This window comes from Terrapene carolina, unplaced genomic scaffold (genome assembly GCF_002925995.2).
Source record: "Terrapene carolina triunguis isolate 2854851 unplaced genomic scaffold, T_m_triunguis-2.0 Scaffold62, whole genome shotgun sequence".
Classification (NCBI taxonomy): Eukaryota; Metazoa; Chordata; order Testudines; family Emydidae; genus Terrapene; species Terrapene triunguis.
This window is the reverse complement of record NW_020664413.1, coordinates 16,267,547-16,279,897: the sequence shown is the minus strand read 5'-3', so window position 1 is coordinate 16,279,897 and position 12,351 is coordinate 16,267,547. Positions and strand designations below refer to the sequence as shown.

The window sequence follows — 12,351 nt, the reverse complement described above, 5'->3', positions numbered from 1 at the left end:
TGATATACGAGCCTCTTTGTTGGCGCTGGACCACTACAGGAGCATCCTGGCATAAAGGTGATCCTCACTGCGCCCTTTACTCAAAGTTTCAGTGGCCAGAGATGGTCAGGGGGGTGGTGGAAAGTGGCCTGAGTGCACTTCAGGATCTGACCCTCTGCTTCCGTTAGTGAATGAAGTGCTGGAATGCTGCATCTGCACCATTGCTGAACCTGCATTTCTTGACCTTAGCAGAGCAATGCAATCACATTGCAGTCCCTAAACCGAGCTTGATGTGAATGTAGCGTGTTCTGCCAAACTGCCAGATGGGCTGATGTCTAAATTGTTAAAAATAGTAGCACAGTGCTGTTCTAATTATAGCATCCTCAGATTGCTCTAACAGATAGGTGCCAAGACACTGAATACCAGACAAAGAAAATTGCTACTTTCTTTTAGGAAAGTTTAAAGAAAAATATATTTATAGCAATATGATTTCTACAAATATTTAGTGTTTTAAATATTGTACTGTTTTAAATTTGCTGTTGCTGTATTTTATATACTTATGTACTGACTACAGAATACTTCTAATAAAGTAGATTTACCAAGAGAATCAAACTGAGTATTGCTATAAATGTATTGATATTGTAATGGATGGGCTAGTATTTAGGTGCACCACTTTTCTCTACTCGAAGGAATCAGCTGTGTGTCACATGCCCTATACTACTAACTGCAGAAGGCGAGTCTCTTCCAGTTCAAAGAGGTAGGGCCCTGTGCTTTTGGATCAGAAATAGGAGTTTTATCTCTGCTCTTGCTTTGAAATTGGGAGTGGCCATTGTGTGCATTGTAAGTCTGAACTATGACTACTTCCTGTTCAAAATGTGCTTGTTTCACTGTTGCCTCCTTCTCTCTTCATCCCCCTAGCCCCCTTTGTTTGCCTTCTTCACCTGTTTCGTTTTGGCATACAACACGATTGTATCTTTTTGGATTAGGGACTGGCTTTGTACTTTAGTTCTGTGCATCACCTAGCACAATAGGGCTCTGGTCCCTGTTTGGGGCCTCTAGGCATTACTAGATCCATGGACATCCTGTAAGATGATATTAAAACCTGAAATGTAGCTCTTCTGGTTACCAGTTGGGATTCATAATCTTCTCTTCCTTCAAGTTGAGGAAGAGACAACTGCAGCTCAGGTGTCAGGTTCCTGTGACATTACCATCTAGATTCTCAAATCTCTTCCCATCATCCTCTAATAAAGAAAGGGGATTTAGACTGGAGAGGCCTGTGCACAGAGACACAGCTATTCTTGCCAAATCTTTTCCAACTATTGTCCAGCATTTAAGAAGTGAAAAGGAATTGGGATTGTCTTCTGCCTTTAACCCAAACCCCCATTCTTTAGCTCCTCCATATAAATGATAATTAATGTTGTCAACTGTGTTGTTAATCAGAAGGTCTGAAAGCTCCAAATAAGCTCTCAACTTTTCTTTCTTTTCAGAGCCTGTGTTATCTTGGGTGTGATATTTCTTCTTTCAGCTGTATGTATAGTGGTCAAAGCCATCCATGACCTTGCGATGAAGTTGCTCCCGGAAGTGGTAAGGCCATTCTTTTCTTTACGATGCTCTCCTGGTCCCCAGTCCTGCAAAGGGCTGCAGGAAGGCAGACCTTGTACTCTCATGAAGCCCTATTATATTTAGTGGAGCTCCAGCAGGGGAAGGGGCCTGCCTGTGTACACATCATTGTAGGATCATGGTCTTAAAGTGATATTTTTTCCATACTGTAAGGTATAATCTCCTGTTGAGGTACAAGTATGACCCACATTAACATTACAGGCCAATCCTGCTCACTTTAATCGTCTAAAGCTCTTGTTGAGGGCTGTAAAGTGAGTAGGTTTGGGCCCTAATGATGGTGTTCAGGTGAGGTCTCTCCAGCCCAGGTACATTTTTTAATGAGGAGAATGTTTCCACAGCACAAGACCCCACCGACTTGGGTATTTTGTTTTTAATGTGGAAAAATATTTGGGGATTGTATTTTTTGTTTTCCAGCTCCTGCCTCCACATCCAGAGACACGTGCAGGTGGCAGGAGAGAATCAGGTGAGGGGAGCATGCTTTAGCTTCCGCTGGGAGAAAGAGCTGGCTCTTCTAGGTGTCCCACCATGGGGCATCACAAAGGCCTTTCTCCTGCTCCCTGCTGCCAGTGCAGCTACAGAAGCCCGCCCAGACTATCAGAGCAGCCTCTCTCTCAGCTCAGTGCTTCCTCCCTTCCAACAGTACTCAGAGTCAGTCCCCCACATCCCTGTCTGTCCAAACTGGCTGCTCAATGGGAGAGCCAGAGGGCACCATTTCTATCGTCAGAAGAGCTTTCCTAGTCTTTGCTCGCCCAAATATTTACAGCTGAACATGTCTACAGACCAGTGCACATGCTCAAATCAGGATTGGGTGCACACAAAGCTCTCTGACCACACCTGATTTGGGTGCTTCCAACCCCGTGCACATGCAACGCAGGTGTGCACATAGACATGTGCAATGTTACTCTGAAAATTTGCCCCTGGCCATTTCTTTGCCAAATTTGTGCCCCCCGCCCCCATCAGATCAGCACCCTGGCCACCTGCTTTAATTAGGAGATGGAGGCAGGCCTGGAAACTACAAAATACAATCTCAAACTATTCTCCATGCTTTTAAAAACACAAGTGGTCTACATGGGGTTTTATTCTATGGAAACTTCTTTGTGGTTGGGCAAAAACCACTAAATTAAAAGTCTACATGCAATACTTTAATGGGAGTTACATGCTCATCAAGAGTAGAGCAAGCCCTGGTGAGCTTAAGTATTATATTTCCTTTAATTAGCAAGAATATTCACATCTAAATATATGCTCCTGGATATATATAACAGCAGCAAGCCATGCAGGGAGGTTTCTGTAAGAGGCAAAATAACCATCTTATGGCTGTATAGTGGTCTATGGCAAATAAATTTGGAAGGTTTAGCACATTTCTCTGTGGGTAAATGTCTACAGTATAAAAATCAATTAAATAAGAGCGCCCAAGGAGTGAACTGGCATGGAAATCACACTGACTAGAGATAATGCCTTTAGATTAGGGTCATCTCTCTCAAGTGGGCCTCAGTTCAAGGGACATCACTCATTTTAGTCTCAAAGTTCCTCACGATTCATATAAATTTGGTGTCTTATTGCTTTTATTTTTGAAACTTCTTTACATCAGAAATAAAGAATCTTGAAAGTGGGGTTGTAAAATGTTTGTGCCCTAAAGGAATGAATCTCCCAACGTTTGAGGATGTGATTTTTTGAAATTTGTTTTGCACTGGAGTGAAAACACTAGAGACACACCTACCACAGAATAGTCAGTAGCCCAGTTAGGGCACTCACCTAAGAGGTGGGAGCGCCCAGATCACCAGCTATGGGAGTGGGGGGTGGTCAGTTGGTCTGTCTCTGTTTCAGGGAATCAGCATTTTCTGATGAAAAAAATGTTTCATTGAAGAATTCAAGTCTTTAGAGAAATTAGGCTGATGCCTTTCACAAGTGCTGCATTTACATACACACAGAGATAAGAGTGACAACAGGAAAGTGTAGCTGGTCTGGTCTAGTGTGTGGCCACCTAATAATATGGCAAGCACCACACACACTTAGGAGTTTTCAGAAGGTGGGAGACCAAAGAATTTTACCTGGAAAGCTGTTGCTGTTAAAATGCAAAAAATGATGCTGTTGATATTTATCTCTTACTGTTCAGGGCCATTTATAATATATGGCAAGAGCTCTCCTTTGCAACCCAGGAATTAAAATGGAAAGTGTGGAGACTGAGAGAACAACATTATAATAGCGATAATGCTGCCCATAATCTCCAGTGGGGAGATTTGCCTAAAGGCTACAGGACTCAAAATATGTAATGGCAATTACTACTCTTTAATAGGGACCCCTTCAGGTGATCTAGTGGCGCTTAGTTCTTCTGTGCCTGAATCTAATGTGGATTCTGTCTGTTTGCTCATATTAATAGCTCTGCTTTAGCTGCTCAGGCCCTATCCCAATGCAGACAGTTCCTCCTCCCAACTGCATGGACCTTTTCAAAGAACAAATATTATTTTCTACAGCTCCCAAAACAATATCATTAACAATGAATCAGTGTCTTCCATTAATGAAAAACCTGCTTAAATGGAATGAAATGTCCCCACCAGCATGTCCTGATGATGAGGATTGTTCTATATTGGGATCTCTATAGTGATGCCTGAGGAGGAGGTTTTGTTTGCTCTTCCTTGGAGCACCAGCTAATGTGTAGTTTATATTACTGACTTATTGTATTAATTTTATTATATTTTGTGGATATATTGTCACCTAATATAGCTATAATATATGCATCTACATGGCAACTAGATCTGGGTGAATTTTTGGACAAAATTTATTTGCTGAAAAATGCAGTTTTAGGTTGACTGATACAATTAGAGAATTAGGGTCAAATTTGGCAAACAGTTTTGGCCAAAAATTGATTTTTTTTAAGAAGTCAAAATGTTTTGTTTAGACTTTTAAAAAATGAAATATTTCAACTTTTTGTTTCAATGATGTTTCACTTTGAAATGTGGCTAAATTTATTTAAAAACAAAGACAAAAAAGGTGAAAAAACACCTGAAAATTAAATGAAACAACCCGTCCCCTGTCCCCCCCAAAATTGTATTTTGATTCAAACTAAATGTTTTGTTTGACCCAAAATGAAATTACCTTTTTAAGTTTCAGCAAGAAAAGTGTCCAATTTGAGTTGACCTGAAACGTAATTTTTTGGATTTTTCTGTTCAGCCACCACACCAAAATGTTCTATTATTCACTTAGCTCTAGTTGCAAAGGTATCGAGTGGTACAGCATAATCTGCCCCTGTCCTTTGTGCACTGCAACACACTATCCAATTCCATGTCAAGATGGTGACTGTGAATACTATCTCTGGGGCTGATTCTAATCTTACACTGGCATTCCACTGATGTCAGTGGAGTTACGATGGTGGTGTGAGAGCCAAACACGAAGGGCCAGTAACTCCACAAAAACCAGAGGCATTACACCACTTTTTCACTAGTGTAACGAGGTCCAAATTCGATCCAGACAGTCTAATCCAATGCAAATTGCACAGGGGAGCCATGTTGCATGACTTTGTGTGTGTGTAATTTATACTCAGATCTGCCTTTCCTGGAGCAGAGGTCATACAGAGCAGAGGGTAACTTTTCAAAGCGTTGTGTGAAATTTTAGCAGCATGACTCTGATTTCAAGGGGAATCATGTGGCTAAAACCCCCATATCGCCACTGGAAAATGCAGCCCTTCATGTTCAAATGTTGAGTACAAAACTAGCATTGTTAGTTTGTTTTAAGACAGGGAAAGTTCAGCATGTGCAGCCCTACTCTTCATTGGGGCACAATTTGCATGGCTGTTTGTGTGGAACAAAATGATAGATTGAACCGTTGCCGGAAGTACAAAGCTTCATTTTTCATCATTGATATACACAGTAAATTACACTGACTTTGTCAGGATTATATATACACAGCGGTGGGGCAGATATAATTTCTTTGAGCTCAACTCTAATTTGCATAAATTTTAGAACAAATAATTGAAGATATGAACAAGTCTTGAATGAGAAATGTATCAAATAATTACGTATCAATTTGTTAATTATAAGCGGTCTTGATTAAATGCCTCAAAGGGTAGTCAGCCCCCTCTGAATTGTTCTGAAATAATTATGCTAACCTTATTGCATTTTCTGCCATGTATAATATGGGTCATTTCATTCATCAATTTTTAATGTGCCAGTAACATAAAAGGCATTTCCGTAGAATGAATGTGCAAAATCCTTCATCAAAGGATTGACCTGTTTTTGAAATAGATTTCAGAAAGGGAAAAATTAATAGCGCGCTTTAAGTAAAAAGAAAAACAAATGGATTTCAAAGTGTCAAGGAATCATCCCTCAGTTTCTTGTCATAGCCGCATGCAGAAATATTTTGTGCATGGCATTTTGCTTTGGATTAGATGGAAATGTAATCTTGATTTTTTTAGCTATGTTACATGATGGAGTTCTGCCGTAGCGTTGAGTTATCTCTTTGCTAACTCCAACCAAGAGTAAATGAGTCCACGGAGAATGGCAGATTTATAGGCTCATGCAAATATCCTGTTTCAGAGTCCCATCTTGTAAGGTGCGGCGTGCCAGACACTCAATTTAGCTTGATTTACAGTGGAGGATGATCTGGCCTCATTTTTATACTTGTATTTTGAGTAGGGTGACCAGATAGCAAACATGAAAAATCGGGACAGGGGCCGAGGGGTAATAGACAAGACAAAGCCCTGAATATCGGGATTGTCCCTATAAAATCAGGACATCTGGTCACCCTAATTTTGAGGCTTCTAAGCACATTTAGAGATTTCAAAAACTGATAAATAAATAACAACAAATCTTATGAAGTGGCTTGCAGTGGAATGCTTTCCATGGAGGTCATGGCTTTTTGCAATACTTTTAACATTTCAAAGTCTTGGTATATGCTATATTTCCTTTCTTTAGTTCCCTTACCTAATATGCCTGGGACTGTGCACTGATTACTTAGCAAATGCCTGAAGGGCAGAAGTTGAAGTGGTAAATGAGTGTGTTTTTGTATGTGTGTGTCAGATGCTTGGCAATTTATGTTGTTCTATATGTATGATACGAAAAAGCCTGCACTGAACAATGACCCAGCACTTTGGGAAAGTTGGGTAGTAAATTAATTATGTATAAGTTGTTACTATTCTGGGGAACAGAAGTTTGTTTAAAAGTGATTCAGAAATGAGTTTGTCTCAAGTGTTGAAAACATGAGCACTTGCACTCCAGGGCTATCTGCAAGGACTGTGCTATAGAGTATATGTAGTGAGTAGCATAATGAATGTTTTTTCCAGTTATTGTGGTATAAATAACAGGCAGAACCCTGCAGCAGAACCTCCCATCACAGTCAATGGAAGTTTTGCTTGTGGTGGGCCTAGGCACAATGAATGGAGCACTACTGTACAATTGTGAGTGACAGATGGCCCCTTATGTTACTGTTAGGGGAGTTAAATTTGCTGAGCACCAGAAAGTGTGCTTGGGGTCTCTCCCCCTGCTTGTAGGACACAGTAAGTTGGTGAGACCTGTCCAGAGCAGATCCTACTACATATTTCTCATCCACTCTTAGTTTGCGTTTATAGCTCTAATAAGTGTTTTGAAAACGCATGAGTTATTTTTGCAGATTTAGAGATTGTTTTGTGTGTATGTATACGCAGTGTGTGTGGGTGTGCCGGCGCATGCATACACACACACACACACACACACAGAGGCTTGGCAGAATTTGATTTTTTTATAATTTTGACAGAGGTTTATTTTGAAGCATTTTTTTCATTATCTATTTAAATTTTCACAGTTACATGGGGGAGTCAGACAATTATTTAATGACAGACACTGGGATTTAAAAAGTTAAAGTTTTATCACCGATAAAATACAAATTGTCAACATCTCATGTCAAAATACACAAAGCAAATATTCTTAAATCAAACTCTAAAGTTCTCAAGCACCATTTTTATGACATTGCCTATTGGTAAATTGATTATTTTTTTCATCGGGTTGTGAGAGTACAGTGAAATTGACATTTACCGATAAAAATGTAATCCTTCCAAGCCTATATATACACACATACGACCATACATATGTTTATACTGCTTATTAAAAGGTATTATTTATTTTTAATCTGCTCACTGGTGCATCCTTTTAGTCCTGTGCTGCTGTATTTTGATTTTTGGAGTTACCGCAATATAAAACGCTACGTTTTGTTCTGTGCTAATGTGGCTCTTACCAGTTGGTCCATGTGATGTCCTTCCTAAGAAATCTGGCCATTGCTGGAGGTGCAACAAAGTGGTAACATATTATAGTTCTGTAATTTATCATATGGCTTTGCAGTTTATCCAGTGCTAACACCTCCACATATATAATGTGAGTAGTTGTTATGTAATTTATCATGTGGATACCACCTTGACATGTTGTATAGCTATATAATTTACACGCACACTCTCTCAACAGCATTTTAATTAATACGTATGTTTAGACCTAAAGATTTTCATTCCCCATTTAATTTTTATTGGCATGAGTTCTTCTTTGGTTTTTAGCTTTCGTGTCCAACTGTAGAAGTGTGATCATCCGTGTGTCATATTAATGAAAGGAGGATTACATCTCAAAGCTTTAGGAAAGATCCTACACAGTGGCCTATGTTTCTGTCCAAAGAATAGATGGAAACTCAGTAGCTGTGTTCATTTATGTTTGGAGGAATATTGACACTCCATTCTTTTGATGTCATGGTGTCTGGAATCCTATTCAGTTTGCAGTAATTTCTTGATCTTGAACTACTAGAACTGAAAATATGAGATGAGAAACATCAGAACTCAACTCGGTCTGAGCTGTCAAACACTGTATCTGAATGTGTTAGCACTCAACCTTGGGGCTTCTCTGATGGAAATTACTTATCTTTTTTTGGGAGGGGGGGCTTCACCCTGTTTTAATAATTAAATACTATTGGATAATATAATTAAATAAAATGCGATAATAAAGAAAATGGTGGGTTATCACTTGACCTGATACCACAAACTCTTGTCTGTTAAGAAGGCTAAAAGGACTAGCGAAGAGACTGACTGTTTTAATTTCATGTGTGGTTGTAAATCAATTTATATTTTCTACTTGTCGGTGTTTGCATTTCCCCAGATAATAGTGTAACACATGTAGTGTCAATGAAGTTTAGTGTTTGTCCTTATCAGTATGGCAAAGGACAACTTCTTGCAGCAGTAAGCAATTATCAGTCAATATTTCTGTCATTTGCTATAGCACATTGGAGAAATAACCCAGTATGTACACAAAAGGCATGTAAATCATATCAGAATTGTTTTCCTCCCCTATATTTTAGTAGATGAATATTCATTTGTAGGAGTAGTTAACCCCTAACTATGCTTTATACTGCTGAACAAAAAACGAAAGAGGAACAGGAGGTCGTATAATGTAGTAGACCAAAGGCCTGCAATTCCTGAGTTCTAATTCTGACTCTTCTACTTATTTGCTGTGTGGCCTTGGGAAATTCACTTAATCTCTCTGGGTTGAATTCAGCTGTTGCAAAAGTTGAAGCAATGTTTTCTGAGCGAATGACAGTTGTACCTCCTTATGCTAGGGCTGAATTTGATTCTCTCATTCTAAGTTTCTCCATTTGTAAAATCTAGAGTACAGTTACTCTTCCTCATACGGTTGGTACAAAGGTGAATTAGATAATATTTGTAATGTTCTTGGAAAATGCACTGCACTAGATAAAAGTGTGGATTGTTATTGTCATTCAAAAATGACAAAAGGTTCAAAGTATATTTTGTATCATGGTAACTAACAAATATTGTTACAAAACTAAAATCCTAACACCTGTCCCCAGGGATTAGTTCTCAAAATGATGACTGGTGAACCTCAAAAGGCTGCCCAAGTGGTACAATGATACTACTTCCCCAGTTCATTGCGGGTGTTGTGACAATGTTGTTAATGTTTGGGAGGCATGTAGCTACTGTGGTGCTGGTCATAACAGTGTCTAAGTAGAGAGAGAATGAGTGAGTTAAGTTTCCATCCTGATAAACATAAATGTTTTTCTTGTGGCAATTCAACACTTCCAGAAATATGGAGAAGCACAGAGAGAGCAAAGAGGGTGGAGTCTGTTGGAGGATGAGATGGGTGGAAGAGGTTCAAGAGGTATTGGAGGGGTGAGGTGAAAGTGTGTGTGTGGTTTAAGTTTGACGTGGGAAGAAGGTCTTTATAGTAACCAATCTCAGCAGAAGGTTTGGGTTTATGTTTATGTTTTTCAGGACTGGTTTGCCTGTCCTTTATATATTGTTTTTTCATCCATAGATCTCAAAGAAGCTTTCTGAAATGCCGTAATAATGTGTCGTCTCCTGTTCTTGCATCTGACAAACACATTTTATTTGGCTGACCAAGTCCAGACCACTTGTATAATTACAACTAGGATCATGCGTCATTACTAAAATCCTCACATTGGAACAGAGTCACATCAGTTCCCTGTTAATTTTTGAGTCCTGTTAACTACCTGTGGGTTTTTTGGTTGTTTTTTTGGGGGGGAGGGGAGATGGGGCAGTTTTTGAGTCTCCAAAGCAGTCTTAGGAAGAAGTAGGATCAAATTATCCGGTCATCTAGCTGACGTATGACAAATCCTTCTTTGTAGGCAGTGAGTAAGTTGGTTTCCCTCAGAGCGGCCTCTTGATTTGGTGCCCTATCTTCATTCATGAAAATGGCATTCAATCATGGAGGATTTTTGGCCTCCTGTAGCATTTAGTACTTCCCTCTCAAGTTAACTTTCTCCTTGAGAAAATCCAAAGATGAACTGTGTCTACAGCCTGATAACAGATTAACCTAAACATGTCCTGAACATTGCAACATTGACATATTTAAGCTCTTCAAAGGCCAATAGCAAGATGAGTGGTTATCGGCATAGGTGCAATCAAAAAAACATGGCGGCAAGAAATTCCTTTTCCTATTACTTGTTTGTCACCAGTGTAGAAACGGATTCAACCTACGGATGTAAATAACATGTAAAAACAATAACTATCTAACTGATTAAAATTCTATTGGTTACATGGTTAAACGTTTAACCGGGAAATTAGAGGTGCAGGGGCTGCTGCAGCACCCCCATGTTTTAGACGGGGTCCTGGCTGCCGGCCCTGTGCCTGGGGGTCCCAGCTGCCAGCCCCACCCCCGGGGCTCTTGGCAGCAGAGCCCCCGGGGCAGGTTTTAATCATTAACAGAAACCGATAAGCATCAGGCTTATTGGTTGACCAGTTAAACTTTTACATCCCTAATTCGAACAGGGTTGGAAACAGAGATAGGAGTGATATAGAGGCTTTAATGGGGGGATTGCTCCATCTCCAGAGTAACTCCAACAAATTGGGATTCTACTTTGACTCAGCATCCTCCAACAACAGATCACAAGTGCTAGGCCAGAAATATTGTAGCTTGATCAATGGGCAGAGGTAGCCTGCTGGTTAAAGACCATCAGACAAGATGAAGAAGGATTCTGGTTTCCAAGAAGGAAAGGGCCTACTGAGATAGATCTGTACAGCTCTACATACATTGAGAGACTACCACTGATTTTTTTCTCTCCCCCAGGTTTGGGATAGAAGCTAGGGAAGGAATTTCTTGATTGACAGAGAAGTCTGGCTTATTAGGTTAAATTTCCCTTTTTTTGTGACAGTATTTTCTGGAAGTATTTTAAGTAGATTTTTAAGCATTTAGGGACAGGGACCGTGACTTCTTACATGTCGGTAAAGCACTGAGAACATTATTGACAATATATACTTAAGCAAATAATCATGACTGGTTTAGGTTTCTCCTAGATGTTGATTACTGGATGGCTCAAGTGATTGATAATAGAATATGGAGACTTACACTTCAGATCTAATCTGACCCATGCTGATAGCAAACAAAAGTTAGCATCTGTTTAGTGGCTTGTGTGAAATGAATTGGTGGTCTCAATCCACTTTCAGCTGGACAACTAGCTGACTCACTAGAGGGACATCTCTTTATATAAAGACAAACATTAATTTAAATGGTATTTTATATCCATTTGAAGTCAAAAAGTATAGAACATGGGTGAGTTACATTGGCAGAGTGGGGAAGTGTGGAGCGCCATGTCTCTTGAACTGAAATTTTTTTATTTTAAGCGGGCCCTTTTCATGAGTCCTAAATTCACTTTAAAAATGTTTTTCTTGACTTCGTAGTTCCTAAATTCATGGCTTGGGCCACAGAATCTCTTGAAAGCAGCATTCAGAACATTATGTTTGTATTATTTCTTACGAATATTCTGATTCTATGGAATTGCTCCATCGCAGCACTTCAACAGTACATATGCAAGTCTAGACATTCTCAAGATAATATTTGTACTAATAATAGATGATTCTATCTCGGTGTGAAGAGAATGCACATCTCCTCCTTGAATCAGACACTGGATTGTCAGATTGTTTTCTGACAACGAAAGTGATTAAAATGCTTTCCCCTTTTGAAGCTAGCTTGCGAGACAGACCCTCTGGATTCTCAGCCGCTCCCTCCAGACTGATTAGTGAGAGCTTGCGGAAACCATTCATTATTTGGGATAAAATTTGATTGGGATTTAGGGGGTTTTATGTTTGCATTGAAAACTGATGACTATTTATACATAAAAACCCACAGGTCTTTGAAATGGAAGCAGTAGTGTTTTTATTTCTTGGTACTTTACATGGAGTGGTTATTAGTTGTGCAGTGGTGTCAGATCTACAGATAATAGGGGATTAGGGCTAGCAGTAAAGAAAACTTGAGGGGGATGGGACAAAGGGAAAGGATG

At 39.6% G+C, this 12,351-nt stretch overlaps 1 protein-coding gene across 1 annotated transcript in view; it reads left to right on the top strand.

Annotated features, from left to right (window-relative positions):
- Window positions 1-12,351, top strand: part of TMEM163 (transmembrane protein 163) — a 159,776-nt gene that overhangs the window by 116,463 nt on the left and 30,962 nt on the right. The window contains exon 5 of the mRNA XM_024198639.1: window positions 1,467-1,563. Within this exon, the coding sequence (XP_024054407.1) occupies window positions 1,467-1,563 (97 nt within the window). The remainder of the gene's footprint in view (window positions 1-1,466; window positions 1,564-12,351) is intronic.